The sequence below is a fragment of the Sciurus carolinensis genome, chromosome 3 (genome assembly GCF_902686445.1).
Source record: "Sciurus carolinensis chromosome 3, mSciCar1.2, whole genome shotgun sequence".
NCBI classification, from domain to species: Eukaryota; Metazoa; Chordata; class Mammalia; order Rodentia; family Sciuridae; genus Sciurus; species Sciurus carolinensis.
In genome coordinates this window covers 35,868,960-35,889,009 of record NC_062215.1, presented here as the reverse complement: position 1 = coordinate 35,889,009, position 20,050 = coordinate 35,868,960, and the positions used below count along the sequence as shown (strand labels likewise).

The window sequence follows — 20,050 nt, the reverse complement described above, 5'->3', positions numbered from 1 at the left end:
GGAAATACAAACTAATAAAAATGTGGAGAAAGGTTCTATCTTGACACTACCTGAAAAAATACAAATTAAAAGGGCCATTTTAGATTATTCTATTGACAAAGAAATTTTTTGCAAGTTATACTACAAATACTGAAAAACGTTTAGTAAAATCAACACTCAGATACCACTCTCAAATAATTTGAAGACCACACACACTTTGCATCATTGAGGCTCTGGTTTTATTCCCAGCACCAAAAAGAAAAAGGAAATCCAATTTCCTTCAGAGTCCAACATCTAACCGTAAAGAGTTTCAGACAAAAATGCAAGAGAAAAAATTATCTATGCAATAATTAAAGAAAATTTCCTAGAACTAAAGAAGATTGGTCTTCATACTAAAGGAACCCATTTTAATAAGCAAATAAGTGAAAACAGAATCACATCAAAGGGTATCATGGTGAAATTTCAGAATATATGGATAAAGATTCAATCAACTTCTATGGACAGAAACAATTACAATGGCCCTAAAATTAGAACAGCACTGTATATCTCAACTATGTGGGAAGCCAGGCTAAAACTCAAGCAGTATCTTTCTAGATTCTGAAGAAAAATTATTTCTAACTTAGAATTTTAACTCAGACAAACATTCAGTCAAGTATGAAGACAGGCTTAAGACATTTTCAAGCTTATGAATCTCAAATACATTACCCCATAAACTCTCAGAAAGTTCCAGAAGAAAGTCATACTTCAAATGAGACAAAATTTAGAAAGCAGAACATCTGGAATCCAGGTAACAAAAGATCTAGTAGAGAATTCCCAGGATGAATGGTGAAGGAGTTTCCAGGACATAAATATGAGCCAGGTTCACACAGTAACCACTAAGTTTGAAACCAGTGAGATGGTCAGCCACAAGAGACATCAGAAGAAACTGCCAACATCTGGTAGACTTGAGAGGAATCTTGGTAAAGTAACAAAGGTTACTACTGAATAAGTGACAAGTACTTAAAATATGAAGCAAAAACAAAACCACAGCAATTACTAGCTCCAGGAAGGTTGTGCCAGAAAAGTCATCACAGCCTATTATATAACTTCAGCTATAGATCATATATGCATGGTCATAATAAGGTAGACACTAAATATTTATCTAATGAACATTAACATATAACTATTGTTATAATGAAGTAAAATAAGGTAAGGGGAGAGGGAAGTGGCTATGGGGGAAAGAGAGGAACAAAGACCAAATTCTCATTCTCAGAAATGGGAAGTCAAAAGTCCGGGACCAGATGGGTTCTCAGCCGAGTTCTACAAAACCTTTAAAGAAGAGCTCATTCCAATACTTCTCAAAGTATTCCATAAAATAGAAGAGGAGGGAACCCTCCCAAACTCATTCTATGAAGACATCAATGTTCATAGCTGCTCAGTTCACAATAGCCAGATTGTGGAACCAACCTAGATGTCCTTCAATTGATGAATGGATAAAGAAACTGTGGTATACATATACAATGGAATATTACTCAGCCATAAAGAATGATAAAATTATGGCATTTGCAGGCAAATGGATGAAATTGGAGAATATCATGCTAAGTGAGATAAGCCAATCTCAAAAAAACAAAGGACGAATGATATCGCTAATAAGTGGATGATGACACATAATGGGGGGTGGGAGGGGTTAGTGTTAGGGTTAGAGTTAGGGTTAGGGAGGGGGGCAAGAATGGAGGAAGGAAGGACTGTATAGAGGGAAAAGAGGGGTGGAAGGGGTGGGGGGAAGGGAAAAAATAACAGAATGAATCAAACAACATTACCCTATGTAAATTTATGATTACACAAATGGTATGCCTTTACGCCATGTACAGAGAAACAACATGTATCCCATTTGTTTACAATAAAAAAAAAATGGGAAGTCAAGGGGCTAGGGTTGTAGCTCAATGGTAGAGCACTTGCTTGGCATGTGTGAAGCATGGGGTTTGAATCTCAGTGCCACATATAAACAAATAAAATAAAGGTTCATTGGCAACTTAAAAAAAACTTAAAAAAAGAAATGTGAACTCAACAGATAATGCATAAATCTGAAAAATCAATACTAAATACCAAAGATCAACTAACAGAATATAATGTGGTATCCTGGGGGAAGGAGAAAATGCCAAGGAATGTTTAGAGAACTGCTTCTCATTTAACAAATCTTGTTCAAACTATTTAACACTTTAAATTATAGGCATATATAACACTGATTAAAAATATACATCTCCAAGCTGAGGTTGTGTCTCGGTGGTAGAGCTCTTGCCTAGCACATGTGAGGAACTGGGTTCAATCCGCAGCACCACATAAAAATATAAAAAAATAAAATAAAGTTAAAATACATGCGCACGCACACACACACACACACACACACCTTGGAGAAACAAGAAACAAAATTTCATGTACATAATGATTAAAACAATTGCAAAATATTAACTTGAGAAAAGTTAAATCAAATAATTAGCTGTGTTAACAGACAGAATTAAGTGGATTTTTTCCAGTCTCTAAGTAAAACTGTTACATTGCTTTTAAATTTTTTAAATAAGTTTTACAAAAGTATCATTGGTTGGTAGTTGATATTCCAGTATGCTTTTGCTTACAACACTTGCTCCCTGTGTGGATACCACCCTTGAGGGGAGTAATCTGTCTTATTTGTCTTGGTATCCCCAGTACCAAGCACATAGCCTAGAACAGTGAAGGCCCTTAATAAATATTTAATTAATAGATGTTTAATTCAATCACTTATTTGATTCTAATAACCATAAATAAAGTGCTATTTTCAAATCAAAGCACAGAACATAATTTTTTTAAAGAGAAAAGAAACTAATATATACAGAAAAAAGGAGCTTTCTTAGAGGGAAATTGATTTCTTATGAGATTTCAATTTTTCTATGTCAACAGTTTTAAAATAATCTCCCTTTAACTTCTTTATAGAACACAGATGAACAAAGTATTTTTCAACTCTTTACTAAAAACTTAACTAGATTACCTTAAGGATAAACTCAAAATATCTTAAATTCTTCATAAATTAATAAAAGAGCTATGAGACAGTTCTATAAACCTTGACATTGAAAAGAATATTTTACACTTTTTAAAAGATTTTAATTATAAAATATAATTAATGTACTATAATTACTTATTATAATTAACTGAATGAAAGGACTAGACCTTTTTTCCTAATCATACTCTGCATCAACACAAACACATTTAGTGACATTACCAAACAGCAATTTTTCTGGTGCCCAAAATACTTTAAAAAGTTGTGAAACAACAAGAGAATAATTTAAAAGTTACTGGAAGGGTCTGGGCTTGTGGCTCAGTGGTGGAGAGCTTGCCTAGCATGTGTGAGGCACCACATATAAATAAATGAACAAAATAAAGGTCCATCAACAACTAAAAAATATTTTTTTAAAAAGAAGCTATTGCAAACATCACAAACACAAACTGATTTTCATGAAGTAATTGGCTATAAAACACAAAAAGTATTTTATGTATTAACCTGAAAACAACCCAAAAAAAGTCACAAAAATTTTAAAATTAAAAGGGTACTTTAATCCCACTGAAATACCAACAGAAAAAAAACTACTTATTACATCAAATGTGAAAGAAACAAAGGTCATTCATGAAAAAAAGGCCTAAAGGATGATGCTTCTTTTTCACTCTTGATTTTACTTTGTAATAAGAAAGTTTTTTAAATATAATTAAAATTCGTTAGAAAAACAGATATAAGGAAATAATTAAAATTACCTTCAACTCTACAACATAGTTAATATTTGCAAAATATCTTCTACAACTCAATAATAAAAAACAAATAACCCACTTCAAAAATGAGTAAAGAGCTTAAATAGACATTTTTCCAAAGATAGACCAATGGCCAATATGTACACGAAAAGATACTCAACATCATCAATCATTAAGTAACTACAAATCAAAACCATAATACCACCTCACACTCCCTAGGATGTCTACTAATTTAAAAAGATAACAAGCACTGAATAGGATACGGAGAAGATGGAACCCTTGTGCTCTGCTGGTGGGAATATAAAATGGTACAATTGCTGTGGAAATCAGTTTAGCAGTTCCTTAAAAAGTTAAACATAGAACTTATGACCATGTGACCCCACAATTCCACCCCTATGTAGAGAACCAAAAGAACTGAAAGTAAGGCCAGGTCCAGTAGTACACACTTAAAAAATCCCAGCTACTCAGGAAGCTAAGGAAGGAGGACAGCAGGTCCCAGCCCAGTCTCATCAACTTAGTGAAAGACTGTCTAAAAATAAAAAACAAGAAGGGCTGGGGATGTAACTCAGTGCCTCTGGGTTCAATACCAGGTACAGGGATGGGGGAATTGAAAGCAGGAACTCAAAATATCTGTACACCAATGTTAACAGCTCACAATGGCCAAAAGGTGGAAATAATTCACATGTCCCATCAATAAACGAATGTATAAACAAAATGTGGTATGTACACAGTATTCAGCTAGAAAAAAAGAATGAAATTCTGCTACATGCTACAACATGGATGAAACTTGAAAACATTAACCTTAGTGAAATAAAGCATGAAAGGATAAATATATGATTCCATTTGATTCAGTACCTACAACAGGCAAATTCAGAGATGGAAAGTAGAGCAGAGATTACCAAGATCTAGGGAAAAGTGGAATAAGAAGTTACTGTTTAATGGGTATGGAGTTTGTATGGGATGATGAACAAGTTCTGGAAACAAATAGTGGTGATGGTTGTATAAGATTATGAATATACTTAAGGACACTAAATTTTACACTTAAAAAACTTCAAATGAGCCAAGCATGGTGGTACATGCCTGTAATCCCAGCAGCTAGGGAGGCTGAGGCAGGAAGATCAAGAGTTCAAATCCAGCCTCAGCAAAAGCAAGGCACTAAGCAACTCAGTGAGACTGTGTCTCTAAACAAAATAAAAAATAGAATACAAAATGTGGCTCAGTGGTCAAGTACCCCTGAGTTCAATCCCCAGTACACACACACAAAAAAAAAAACCCTCAAACTTTCATGTTATGCATATTTTACCAAAATAATAAAATGGATTGGAAAAACAAGGGGAAAAAATGTGCATACCTGAGTTTGTGAAAATTAAACAAAATTCAAATGAAATATTCCAGAAGTATCTTAAAATGATCCTAATAAAACATGTAGTTGAAGAGGCTCAAAACACAAAGAAATGATAAGGAAATGATCACTACTGACCTGATCAGTTCACGTAACATATATATTGATATATCGTATTGGGGCTGAGAATGTGGTTCAGTGGTAGAATGCTCACAAAGAAGAAAAGAAAAGAAAGGGCGACAAAGAAAAAGAAAGAAGTCACACTATACCTCAAAAATATGTACAGTTTATTCAAAAAGTATTTTTTTTTAGGCAGGCTCAGAGGTGCACAACTGTGATCCCAGTGACTGGAGAGGTTGAGGCAAGAGGATTGCAAGTTTGAGGCCAGTCTCAGCAACATAGCAAGACTCTCAGCAATTTAGTGAAAACTTATCTCCAAATTTTTTTGAAAAGGGGTAGGGTAAAGCACCCCTAAGTTCAATTCCTAATACCAAAAAAAATTATTTAATGTTTAAGGAGGTAGAAATACTAACTACTCTGATTTGATCATCATATACTGTATCAATGCCTTGAATTATCACACTGTACCCCACAAATATGTACAATTAAAATAATAATAATTAAGCCAGGTACAGTGGCACACACCTGTAATTCCCTGGAAGCTGAGGCAAAAGGATAGCAGGGGGATGTCAGCTTCCTCAACCTAAGAACCTGTCTAAAAATTTAAAAAATTAAAAGGTCTGGGGATGTAGCTCAGTGATAAACTAAGTGCCTCTGGGTTCAATCCTCGGTACCCATAATAATAATAATTAATTTTAAAGACATAGTTGAGCCAGGTGTGGTGGCATGCACCAGCAACTCAGGAGGCTGAGGCAGGAAGATCAGTAGAGACTAGAAGTTCAACCTAGGCAATTGTGTCTCAAAAAAAAAAAAAAAAAAAAAAGATACAGTTGAAAATAATACAATACTGCTTCTCTCTCACAGATACATGAAAAACTATATGTATTTATTTATAAGTTTGAAAAATACTTTTGAAAAAGAAAAATATTTTACAACAATGCATTCATAAATTAAGTAAAATGGTAGGGTTTCTTAACTCTTAAGGGATAATTGTGAAGGACTTGGTAAATATAAAAACTTTGAAGAGCTAAAAAAAAATCCACCTGTAGCTATTTTCACTTTCATTGGAAATGCAAGAACTACTTCCATATTCCAGACAGAAGGACTTGAGACACTAAGATAAACAGGAAGTCTACCCTTTCAGTTAGCTTATCACAGCCAGGAGCACAAGAGGCTCTGGTAAAGAGTAGACATTTGGGGTATGTTTTCAAATCCTCAAAGTGACACAAATACATGGGTGAGCAAGTCTTCTAAATTCCACAGCAACCTACAATTGTCTTATCTTCCAATAAATTCTTCTATCACAAATAGAATTATCATGCTGTGCAGTTCTCTAAGACCTTTAATTGTAACCTTCAGTCACATTCCTATAAACTTACAAACCGGAAACTGGAGATACGAACCAAGTTACCTGCACTCAGAAGACATGGAAATGAAAGTAAAAAGATGTACTTACAATAAAATTTCTTAAGTTCTTATGTATGAAAGAACTACGAATTGTTTTTAAAGCAACCTATCACAATTATATAAATCAATGACTGTAATCACGTGGTTCTCTCAATCAAGCATACGGTGAACACCTAATGAGTGCTTAAAACAGTGCAAAGTAGTTTTTTAAAAAAATTTCCTCCACAAGATCTCAATCTAGTGGGGAGATTAAACCCCACAGGAAACAATATCATGTGTATGAAAATTATCCAAATACAAATTAAGAGTCACAGGATTTCAAAGGAGATTAAGTAAGTGTTGGATAATACATCAAAAGTTCCTGAGGAGGAGGCAGGACTTTTGTTTGTTTTTGTGGCACTGGGAACATTCTACCACTGCTCCACATCCCTAATACTTTTTTATTTTTGAGACAGGGTCTTGCAAAATTGTGGGCCTCGAACTTGTGATCCTCCTGCCTTAGCCTCCCAAGTAGCTGAGATTAGCAAGATTGGCAAAGGAAGTTAAGATTTTGGCAAAGACCAGAATAGATAGAAATGAGAATGAATCTTTATAATCTAACTTCATCTTGTCTTGCCAATACCTTGTACAATATACAATTATCAGAATAGATGTGGGCAGAGAAAAAGTCAACCCAAATAAGAGAAGTGACAGAAATATGACAAGAGCAAACCAATTAGCCCCACAGGATGCTTACTGTGGAAAAGAGGTTAAAATTTTTATGTAGGGCTAATTGCTGGAGTGCACAATGGTTGTCCCAGTTAGCAGGGAGACTGAGACAGAAGGATTTTAAATTTAAAGCCAGTCTGAGCAAAACAGTAAGACCCTCATTTCAAATTAAAAAAAAAAAAAAAAAAAAAAAAAAAAAAGGCAGGTATATGCATCAAATTAAATTACATGATGAAAAAGGTGCCAAAAAGTGCTCAGAATTTTTACATGACTTTCCTATTTACACTGCTAAACACTCGCTGTTCAAAAGAAATACCTAAGAACCATCACATGAAGGTTAACCTGCAAAAAGTGGCCACCCAAATTTATTCAAAGGTGCTAATTATACACAAATTAGAAATCTACTAGTCCTGAGCCAGGAAAGATGGCCCACACCTGTAATCCCAGTGACTCTAGAGGCTGAGGAAAGAGGATGGCAAATTCAAGGCCAGCTTCAGTAACTTTTCAAGACTCCGGATCATAATAAAAAGCAGTCAGATTACAGCACACCTGTAATCCCAGCAACTCCAGTAGCTGAGACAGGAAGACTGCAAGTTCAAAGCCAGCCTCTGCAATATAGTGAGACCCAGTCTCAACATAAAACATAAAAGTGGCTGGGGTTGTAGCTCAGTGATTAAGCACCACAGGATTCAATCCTCAGTACCAAAAATAAAAATAAAAAACTGAGGGCTAGGGACATAGCTCAGTGGTAGAACATCCCTGGGTTCAAAAAAATCTAGCTTTTAAATAAAAAGAATTATTTATTTTTTATATATTTACTACTGAGCTTCATAGGTTCAATTTTTTTTTTTTTTTTTTTTTTTTTTTTTTGGGTGGTGCTGGGGATTGAACCCAGGGCCTTGTACTTGCCAGGCAAGCACTCTACCAACTGAGCTACATCCCCAGCCCTCAAATAATTTTAATTTAGGACTAGGAAGCATTATTTATAATGCCTTAATAGTAAATGTTTATATTCTTGGAATATTTGACTATTTACATAAACAACATTGAAAAATGATTCTATTAAAAAAATACAACTTAATAATTATCACTACTAGTTTTATTCTGTCAGCTCTCTTTATTCATAAAGCACCAAGTTGTCCTTTTCAGTCAACATTTTTTTCCCACTGACCAGAGGACTGTTCTCAGAAGGCAGGCAACAGAGAAAAGTTCCAGACTCAATTAACATTTTAACAAACCCCTGCCAGTTACCTCTAAGTCCCTTATTCCTTATTTTTAAATCCATCCCAAAAAAATTTAAAAAACAATCAATCAAACTAGCAGCTGTAATGTAGGGGGATGACTATACCACATTGAAAGTTTGTTACAGGGCTGGGGAGATAGCTCAGCTGGTAGAGTGCTTGCCTCGCAAGCACCAGGTCCTGAGTTCAATCCCCAGTACCGCAAAAAAAAAAAAAAAAAAAAAAAAAAAAGAAAGTTTGTTACAGCAAAACGGGAGGAACAAGAGAGGAAGTGTTAGGGAAAGCATCTGATAGAGCTGGTCAGGTGGTACATATAGGCAATATAACAGTACTCAGCCATAAAAAAGGATGAAATTATAGCATTTGCTGGTAAATGGATGGAACTGGAGACTATCATGCTAAGTGAAATAAGCCAATCCCAAAAAAACAAAAGCTGAATGTTCTCCCTAATAAAAGGATGCTAACACACAATAAGGGGAGATGAGGGGAGAACAGAAGTTCATTGGATTAGACAAAGGGGAATGAAGGGAAGGGAGGGGGGATGTGAACAGGAAAGACAGTAGAATGCATCGAACATAACTTTCCTATGCTTATATATGAATACACCCTCCAGTGTAACTCCATATCATGTACAACTACAAAAATTGGAAGTTATACCCCATGTATGTATGATATGTCAAAATATATTCTACTGTTATATATCACTAAAAAGAACAAATAAAAAATTTTAAAAAACGATCTGGCTAGGCAGATAGTTCAAGGGAAAGATACATGCCAGTTCATTGATAAGCATGCTAACATGCTAAACACCATGCCAAATGCTAGAAATAAACACAGTGGCCCCAATTTCAAGACACTAGTAATTAATTTTGTTAGCAATATGCTTCACAGAAACAATGCTTGAATTTTGGTCTTAAAATTGAGAGTCAGGGGCTGGAGTTGTAACTCAGTGGTGGAGCACTTGCCTAGCATGTGTGAGGTACTGGATTCGATTCTCAGCACCACTCATAAGTAAATAAACTAAAGGTCCATCGACAATTTTAAAACTGTTTTAAAAATAAATAAATAGAATCAGCATGGTAGCACCCGTCTGTAATCCCAGTGGCTCTGGAGGCTCAGACAGGAGGATTGCAAGTTCAAAGCCAGCCTCAGGAACTTAATAAGTCCCTGAGCGACTCAGCAAGACCCGTTTCTAAATAAAATATAAAAAAGGGCTGCAGATGTGGCTCAGTAGTTAAGCAGCCCTGAGTTCAATCCCAGTACCAAAAAAATAATTTAAAAAATTAGTTCACCATACACAAAAAAGGAAACACCACATGAATTCTATTCATATAAGGTTTGAAAACAGTACAAGCAATCTATGGTAACAAAAGTCAGAATAATACCTGTGAGAGGCAGTATCAACTGGGATAGGAAAGGGAAAAGTGTATTTGGATTTTGCAAATTTATAATTGATTTTGCATAGTAGTTACTTGGGTGTACATATACCTAAAAATTCATCAAGCTGTACAGTAAGACGTATGCATTTTTCTACATGTAAGTAATAAAGGAAGGAGGGGGTTGGGGTTGTGGCTCAGTGGTAGGTTGCTTATTTAGCATCCATGAGGCCCTAGGTTCGATCCTCAGCACCACATAAAAAGATAAACAAATAAAGGTTTTGTGTCCCTCTACAATTAAAAGACTACACACATATATATAAATAAATACATACATATATAAATACACACACACATAAATGAAGAGAGGGGGAACCTGTGGAGAAGCAGAGCATTTCAAGGTCTAGGAAGCAGCATTTGCAAAGACAGGAATTCAGGCAGAAACCAAATCACAGAAACTAAAAGTCTGCCATGCTGAGCTTAGAACGATTACTCTGGTAAAAATATAAAGAATGGATTGGCAGGGTATAGTCCAAGGTACAGATGAAGGTCTATTCTAAGGCAATGACTTTACAGATAGAGAAGAGGAGATAAGAAGGTAGTAGAGGGGTAGAATTGTAAATAAATTAAATGTGAAAAAAAGAAGAGAAGTATTTCAAGTAATGGCTGAGTTTCTGACTTGGGCCTGTATAATTCATAAAGACATGAAACATATAAGAAAAATTATAGAAAAATAAGTACCATTTAGTTTTGGACTCTACTAAAATAATGTAAAATATATGCAGTCAGCATCTCTGACAAAGAATAACATCAGTCTATAAACTCCACTCAACTCAGTGAAAGAGTTCATTCATGTATGCTTGCAGAAGAATCTCTAAACAAAAATTAATCCAACAACTGTTAGAAGGCCTCCACAGCTTCCTACCACAGCTGCTCACCAAGAAATTCCAAAACCATATTTAAAACAGAGCCAAAAGTGACATAATGACATACTGAATGCAACTAATTTTTTTAAAGTAAAATACACATATATATATAATTTTAAGCCTGAGGACACACCTCTCTCACACACACACCCTGGACTAATTCCACGAAATACAACTTAGTTTTTAGAAAAGATTGCTTTGATATCCAATTTGCTCATTCAACAAATGTGAATTGGATAGTTAATATTTGGTATGCACTATGCAAGTGCTAGGGAAATACCAGGGAAATACCTCACTCTCATGGAGTTTTACAAGTCTTGTGTACATAATCATGAAAACTGCATGTCTAGGCCCCAGTCTCTGATCACTGCAATGAAAACTGCCCTAAGGCTTAAATCAAAATCCAAATGACCAGAGACCAAGCATAATGATTATTAAAAAGATACTTTCAGAATAATTAACTGGTAAAAGAAACAGAAACTCTTGAAAACTAAAGAGAGGGAAGAAGCACAGATTCATGAAACTTCACCTTGTGGACACCTTTTCTAAGAAGCTACCAGAAAATGAGCTCCACCAATATGGAATAAATCAAGAAAGAGCAAACAAGAACACTAAAAACTCTAAAGGGCCTCTCTAGGATAATGGTAAAGGAAAATCAATCAGTACAGATTGGAGCAGACCAGTGGCTACAAGAAAAGTTGTTCCCAAGATGATGAAACTGAGTGAACATATGACTTACATGAATATGTGGAGTAGACTGGAACTTTTGAGGCTGAATTATAATAAACAGAAACTTTAGCAAACAAAAAAAAGGCAATTATTAAAGGAAATTGTGTAGGGAAAAGGAAAAATAATCCTACCATATTAAATGGCTTGGCTTCGAAGAACATTTATAAAGGGTTTAATTAAGTAAACACTGACACTAATCTAACCAAAACTGACCCTATTGTTTCAGCTACTCAGAGGCTAAGGCAGGAGGATCACCTGAGCCCAGGAGTTCAAGGACAACCTGGGAATCAAGGAGATCTCCTCTCGGGGTGAATGTACTAGGCACAGTGGCACATGTCTATAATGCCAGCAACTGAGGACACCTGAGGCAACAGGATTACAAGTTCAAAGCCAGCCTTAGTACCTTAGTAAGAGCCTGTCTCAAAATTAAAAGGGCTAGATATATATACAGCTAAGGGATAAAGTATATCTGAATTTGATTCCTAATATCACCAAAAAAAAAAAAAAAAAAATCACTGTGTTCACATAAGCAGAATCCATACTTTACTCCCATTCTAGTGTCTCAAAGTATTTACATTAGATATCAACTTTTAAACATTTGAACTAAACAAGACACAATATATAAAAGCATATATTATATTTAAGGCTAATACATTTTTAACTATTATTCAAAACTTATAGCAAAAACTTTTTCAAAGTTGCTGAAAGGGAAAAATATCTTGAGACTGATACATTTGCTTAGTATAGTCAACTCTTGTCTCTATTCTATTTTTTAGTTCCATACCTAACAAACATCATGCAAGTTTTCTACATCTGTTAACAAATTACACATTTATATAGTCCCCCAAATCATCCAAAATTTATTGAATATTTAAAATACACTAGGCAATCCCCACTCCTCAGGAGGCTTAGGCAGGAGGATTCAAAGTTCTAGACCAGCCCAGGCAATCAGCAAGATCCTGTCTCAAAATAAGAAATTAAAAAAGGGCCCTTCTGAGTTCAATCCCCAGTACTACAAAACAAGCAAGCAAGCACTGCACCTATCCTAGCACCAGGGATTCAGGAACGTACCTGAAAATAAACACAAAAATCGCATAGAAAGGTTTTAAACAAACTACGCAGAATATTACAAGAGTGACAATACCACTTTATATAAGATGATAAAGCAAGACCTCTTCAAGGCATTCGAGCTGGTAAATAAGCTAGACATGTGAAAATCTAGTCTTTTCAAGCTGAAGGCAGCAATGCAAAGGTGGAAAGCCACAATTATGTTCCAAAAAAAAAAAAAGAAAGCTAATGGTGGCTAGTATAAAGAAGACAATAGGGAAATTACTATGCTTGAGGTTGGAATTTTAAGCAGGAACCAAGTAATTTAGACCTTGTAGACCACTATAAGGACTTTATTTTCTCCCTAACATAAACAGTAAGCTTTAAAGGAAGGAATAAAAGATCTGATTTGGATTTTAAGAGTATACTACAATATGAAACTATGAACCCACTATATGGTCTTAGCAAGAGATGACCGCAGCTAGAACTGGAGGGGAAGCAGTGAAGATGAGCAGCAGAAGTTAAAAGACTGGCCCCCAAAGTAATAGGATCTGGTGACAAATTCAAAGTGGAGACAAGGAACTAGTCAGACAATAAGAAACTGAGAAGGTCTCCCAATTTTTGGCTTAAGCAACTAGGTTGGAATAGTGTTGCCATTTACTGTCATAGATAAGACTAACAGAGCCCTATCTTGATAGAAGAATCCTTTTCATAAAGGAATTTCTATAGAATCTCTCATATATCATCACCAAAAAACAACCACAGTGAATGTTACAAAGTTTCTTCCAAAGGGGTAAGATTCTTAGACAACCTAACTTCTTTACAGAAATGAAAGAGAACTTCCTCTGTAAAACCTCATTTTAGTATAGCTGTGCTTTTAATTCAGTCCAGTATCAAGAAACACATTATAGAAAGGTTTTAAAATATCAATTTTCCTGAATTTCTTTCAAAAGATAGTGATGAACTTTCCTAAAATAAAGACTCTTGGGTTAATGAGCATTAAATTCCTAATAAAGAGGTGTGGTAAGAGAAGGCTTTGAGGGGGTTGGGGAGATAGCTCAGTCCGCAGAGTGCTTGCCTTGTAAGCACAAGACCCTGGGTTCGATCCCCAGCACCCAAAAAAAAAAAAAAAAAAAGAGAAGGCTTTGAATACAAGTCATCTTTGGATAGGTCTTAGAATAGATAAGTTTCTAACTATAATAGTATATTATAAAAACAATTTTATCAGGCTTTTTTTAGTCGATAATTAATTATCCATCACTTACCTCCATGAGCTCATTATTAAATACGAGAAACAAGAGAACTTACTGGCATGCAAAAAGGAGATAAAATAGCTCAATTTAAACACAAATATCATGAGGCCCAAAATGCAAAAGCAGAAACATAAATAAGACCTGTAAAGAGAAGTTATGCTTCCTGGATTAGTATGAAAATAACTGTCAGTCCCATCCTTGTCTTTTCAGTACCACTACCAGAAAACTAACTTTTAATTAATAAAATCCACCACAGCAGCTGTTTAACATTAAAACTTCTAATCCAAACTGTCAACCTTAATTTCTACTGCTCAAAAAACAGATTTTCTATAGTCACAGAAATAATAATCACTTCCCTAACTTTTCCTGTGACCTAGGCATATAATCAAGTGTCAAAAATCTTCCCTTTTCTCCTCCTGTGAAAATATCTGGCTACTGGTTCATCACAATTCCAACTCTAAATTGCACATCTTTACAGAAAGCAACCCTGAAGGCTGCCACTGTAAAGTCTCATTAACCACAAAGAGAGACAATGAACAACAAAAACAAAAGCTGTCCAGTTTGGTAAGTGAGACTAACCAGCAAGTGATGTCACCTCATCCTGCTCATCCACCCAAAACCAGTGTTCACTGGTGTATTTGTCACTGACACGCCAAATGTAAAAACTGGAGATTTTGAAGAACATCATCTACATAACTACATATGAGCAGACAAATTTTAAAATGCCCCATTCTTCTCCTTTACAAATAATAACAGGCCAGGATCTATTCTAAATGTTAGAGAGTTATTGGTGAATTTAATAAACTCACATGAAGGAAAATAAAAGGCTTAATGACAGAATAAACAGTGCTGTGAAACTCAGTTTTCTTTTTTTTTTAATTTTTTTTTAGATGTTGATAGACCTTTCTTTTATTCATTTATTTTTATGTGGTGCTCAGAATCAAATCCAGTGCCTCACACATGCTAGGCAAGTGCTCTACCACTGAGCCACAATCCCAGTCCTCAATTTTCATTTATAGAATGATATACTATGCTAAACTAACTAACATCACATCACAGTTAAGTGTAGTAAATCTAAGGAAATTATAATGTTAATAATCAGAAACTTGGTGAACAAAATCTTAATGTTTTAATGTGTCTTTGGAGTGGTGAAGTAGCAAAATAATTTTTCTACCAGAAAATACAACAACCTATAAGGGACTAGGAAATTAGATTAACATGCAATTTTTGAGCACATATTATGATATGAGTGTAGCACTAGGGGTACTTCCAAGACAGACACCCAAACATAACTGCATTCCCATAGCATTTCCATCTAAAGCACTGAGGCACTTAATATACCACATGTTAATCATTTATAAATGACATGCATATATACTACTTTTAAATAGCTTGTGTACATTATTAAACATACTCAAATTAGAACTTCAGACCAAAGTTCTAAAATTTTATTACCACTCCTTATGGAGAGTCTTGCATATACCTTAAGGTATATACACGTCAGTGGATATCACTGACCTAGGATATATGATCCTAGAGAAAGGGTCTTATTTATCAGTTTCCTCTGGGCCCAATTCATAACCAGAGCTCAGTAAAAATTTGCTGAATGAATGAGCAAAGGAACATAAAAATATTATTCTACTACTTAGTGCTACCTAAGTGCCAAATTCTAATTAAGGGGATTAGAAAAAAATGTATCCACTATATTTTTATTATCGCAACTAAAAAGTCAAGAACCATTTTAATTCAGTCAGCGTGCATGCGCGCGCGCGCACGTGCACACACACACACACACACACACACACACTCAACACTTAAATTTTGTTTCCAGAAGGATAAAAGGAAGGAGAAAATAACTACAGACTTTTAAAGTTTGAGTTCTGAAATGCTAAACTAACTGCAACTCACCTTTCTTTCCATGCTTTTTGTTGTTTATTTGCATTTTGTGGTACAGGGGCACATTACCACTGAGCTACATCCCCATCCCAGGTGTTTTGTTTCATTTTCTTTTTTGAGATAGGTTCTTGAATTTGCTGAGGCTGGCCTCAAACTTGTAATCCTCCTGCCTCAACCTCCCAAGTCACTGGGATTATACAGTTCTGTACCACTGTGCCCAGCACAACATTTTTGAATGTTATGTTCCAAGAACTTAGAATAAGTTTTTAAGAATACACAAGTTAGCCAGGAGGATCAAAAATTCAAGGACAGGTTGGGCAATTTAGTAAGATCCTGTCTCAAAAAAATGAGAAGGGGTATGGGGGGGAAGACATGTAGTTCAGTGGTGATGTATCCCTGGGTTCTATACCCAGTACTGAAAAATAAATATACATGCTATAAACCAGTCACAATGGCACAATCTGGTACTCCCAGGTACTTGGGAGGTTGAAGTAGGAGAATCACAAGTTTGAGGTCAGCCTTGGCAAACCAGCAAGACCCTAGCTCAAACTAAATTTTTTAAAAAAGGATTGGGGAAGTAGTTCAGTGGCAGGGCACTTGAGGTCCTGAGTTCAAGACCCAGTACGCTCCCCATACCCCACCAAAAAAAAAAAAAAAAAAAAAGAGCTAAAAACAGATGCAATAAGAGAAAGGAGATGAACATAGCTGCAAATTCTCTGCATCCATGAAATACAACAGGTATACTTCTCTAGAAAACGCATGCACTCTAAACAAAAGTCGAGTCTTCCCTTATGCTCTCAAGATATTTAAGAAAGATATAAACCCAAAATAAAAAGCTACCAATTATACATCTCCCTAAAAATGTTTAAAGGTATACTTTCAGACAACCCATTAAGGTTTATGTAACTGACATATAGTCTACCCAAAATAGGTCGCAAATCCAATCTTCCTAATGTCTAGAGCTTCTCAAATGTAAATGAGTCACTAGGCGTCCTTTCACTCAGGTCCAGTTAAGTGTTATCTATCATTAACACTTCATTTCCAACATTCCACTTTGCAAGATAAACTGCCTATGATTCCATGTTTGTTTGTGATAATACTAGATTATCTTTTTAATGTTACCTAATTATGGACAAGCAATAGTACTCATTTAGTTAAAGCCAAAGGGACAAATATTTCAGTAGTTTCATCAAGCTCATTTTTTACTTGTATAACGATTCATATAACACACATTAGAGTAATAAGTTCAACAAATCCTACTTCCTGACACCATTCACCTTATACACTATAAACATGCAAATAAAACTGATAAGTACTAAAACTTTGTACTTATGTAGGTTATTCAAGTGCCAATAAAAGATTATCAGATCATTTTTCGGTTTCATCAAAAGCCCTATAAGTTGAGAGTGGTAGCAGGAAGCTGCTTGGGAGGCTGAGGCAAGAGGATCCTTCAGTTCAGGATCTCAAAACAAAACAAAACAAAAAGTTCTATAAACTCTGTAAACTTTCTGCAAGAAATTCTATATTAAAGTCTGACATTTACTTGAGTAAACTGCACCATATTTAAAAGTTACCCACTTTAAAAAAAAAAAAAAAATGGCTCCTGGTTTACTTTTAAAAATGCTACTTTGTAGCCCACCCAGGTGGTGTATGCCTGTAATCCCAACTACTTCAGAGGATGAGGCAGGATAGAAAGTTCTGAATCAGCCTGGACAACTGAGCAAGACCCTGTCCCAAACTTAAATAAAAAAGGACAGGCATATAGCTCTTGCCTAACATGGACAAGTCCCTGAGTTCAGAACTGGAAAAAAAAAAAAAAGAAGAAATGCTACTTTATCAACTTGCTCCTCTTTTTTGCTTTAATTTTCCTCTGTAGCAAAACTGATAAAATAAAAAAAATTCAATCTTTACAAATAAAGTTTTAAAAATCAATTTGTTCAAATACATGTTTTAAAATTCACACCTGTAATCCCAGCAGCTCTGGAGGGTGAGGCAGGAGGATGGCAGTTCAAAGCCAGGCTCAGCAAAAGCAAGGCACTAAGCAACTCTGTGAGACCCTGTCTCTAAATAAAATACAAAATAGGGCTGGGGATGTGGCTCAGTGGTCAAGTGTCGGAGTTCAATCTCTGGTACAAAAACAATAATAATTTCAACGAGGAAATTTCATAATAAATTAAACAAAAACCTCAATCAAATAGGTTTAGAATGTTTAGAATGCATCACTAACTTTGTTTATACTTAAAAATGTTAGTTGTAGATAATCAAGCAGGCTAGAGTTGGGTAAAAGTTAATTTTAGAATTTCTTAATGCCAGGTACATCAATGGTATTCACACATTCACACCCTCAAACTTTAGAAACACTTCTGAACCTTAAAGCTATAAAACAGTTTGACTGATGTCCTCTTTCATGCCATGTAAGCCATTGCCTAATTGAGGCCAGACCTGTCAGCCTCAACAGCATCCCGGAAATGACTAGCCTACTAGAGCTGGAAACACATCAAGAATTTGGAATATTTCTCATATTGAGGCAGGGAAAAAAAAAGTTCAAGTGAGATTGTGCTTAAGAACAATCATTATACTGTTCTGCAGGGGAAAAAAGATACAAAAGGCATTTTTTTGTTATTGTGTTAAGTTCACAAACAATACATCTATAATTCTGTATCATATTATTTTATAATGGTCCACTGAATTTATCTCTCTTTTTCCTATATACACACAAGAGTTCACTCCCAAATTCTAATTTTGATTGCCTTTTAATCTAATTTTCATTTTGTATCCTTAGCTACTAAAACCACCTGGAGCATGGCCGGTTTCTTGACTTAGAAACCTGTTAACAATAATAATACCTAGTACCTAATCTGCTTAATGTTCACTTCTTACCAAGAAAATCCATTAAACATCGAAAACATATACAAGCACACATGCATACACACGCTCAAATCCCAGTCATGAAAAATTAAGTCACATTCCGGTCATAAACCGTGCAATAGACACTTCTAGTGAGCGTGTGCTTTAGCGATGATCTTGGACAGCGGTATCAGAGTAAGTGGTAGGGGGTTGGGGCTGTTAACAACATACTGTGTATCAGAGCCAATAGCAGCAGGCCAAGACTGGCAGCAAGGCCAGTGTCTAAGGGGAGCTATACCACAGTATCACAATGCTGGATTTCCGAATGCCATTTAGTGGGTGGGGGGATTAGACTGGGAATCAAGTACAGTAAAAGACCCATATTCAACGTCTGAGGAGACGAAACCTAAGACAAGGTCTTGTGGCAACACCAGCTGTCCGGTGTCATCTCACCTCAAATACAACTTCATTTCAGGTCCTTCTTATCAAAGTCAGCCGCTCAAGGGTGAGAAGTGGAGGAGTGGATGGCCATAGTTCTCAAGAGACTGGCAAAGGCCCTTGGAAAAAAGCACTCTCCAATAGGAAGGGAGTTCTAGCAGCAAAGAGCGCTTTGCAGCCGCCTCGAGTCTCCCCTCCAGCCAAGGCTGTTAACAACGAGCTTAGGATGTTGCTGGAGGTTTTTATAAAGGAGTGATATGAAAAAAATGGCAGTAAAGGATGAAGGGGGCTTCAAGGGCTGGAGCTACCCAAGAAAAGAGGGTAGAGGAGGACTTCCCTGGACACAGCCAGGATTAACAACGCCACCAGTAAGCACAGGCATTGCCCTGCAAGCCCTGGATACCCCTCTCTTCGGGAAAGCTTCGCCCCTTCCATACGGTCCCAATTCCCAAACACAGCTTCCCACCCGACCTCTCTCCCCCAGAACACTCCCCACCGCTGGCCTCCTCTGCCTTCCACCTCAGGCGCTCCACGCCCTCAACCTCCTCTCCCTTCTCTGGTCACCCACCCCCGGGGCAGCCCGTCGCCGGCCTCCCCGGCAGCTCGCCCAGACCCCTCCCCCCTCACCTCTCCTCAGCGCCTCCTCGTAGCTGAGGAATCCGATCCGTGACTCCTTGGCGCCCATGCTCCCCTCATCCCCTCGGCCGGGGGTCGGAGCCTACTCTCGCCCCCACCCCCCTCCCGCCTTCTCCTAGGCGTCCCGGGGTGACGGTGTCGGCGTCCCCCGGCCCCCTCCTCCCCCAACACTAACAAGTGCGGCTACTGCCCCAGCGGCTCCTCCCGGCCGCCGCCACCGCCTCCATGCCGAATCACGTGACCCGATCCCACCCCGCCCCCTTCCCCTCCCTCCTACTCCGCCCTTCTCCTCTCTCCTCCCTTCCTTTCCCTCTTCACGCCCTCTTCCCTCCCCTCGGCCCCCCTCCCGCCA

General features: G+C 36.7%; 1 protein-coding gene and 1 non-coding gene across 2 annotated transcripts in view; both read right to left on the bottom strand.

Moving 5' to 3' along the window:
- Window positions 1–19,837, bottom strand: part of Usp32 (ubiquitin specific peptidase 32) — a 192,882-nt gene extending 173,045 nt beyond the window's left edge. Inside the window, exon 1 of the mRNA XM_047544723.1 lies at window positions 19,690–19,837. Coding sequence (XP_047400679.1) covers window positions 19,690–19,747 — 58 coding nt within the window. The 5' untranslated portion in view covers window positions 19,748–19,837. The remainder of the gene's footprint in view (window positions 1–19,689) is intronic.
- Trnaa-ggc (transfer RNA alanine (anticodon GGC)) lies at window positions 8,179–8,252 on the bottom strand. Its single transcript has one exon. It is a non-coding gene; the product is annotated as a tRNA-Ala (tRNA).
- Window positions 19,838–20,050: the final 213 nt, after the last annotated feature.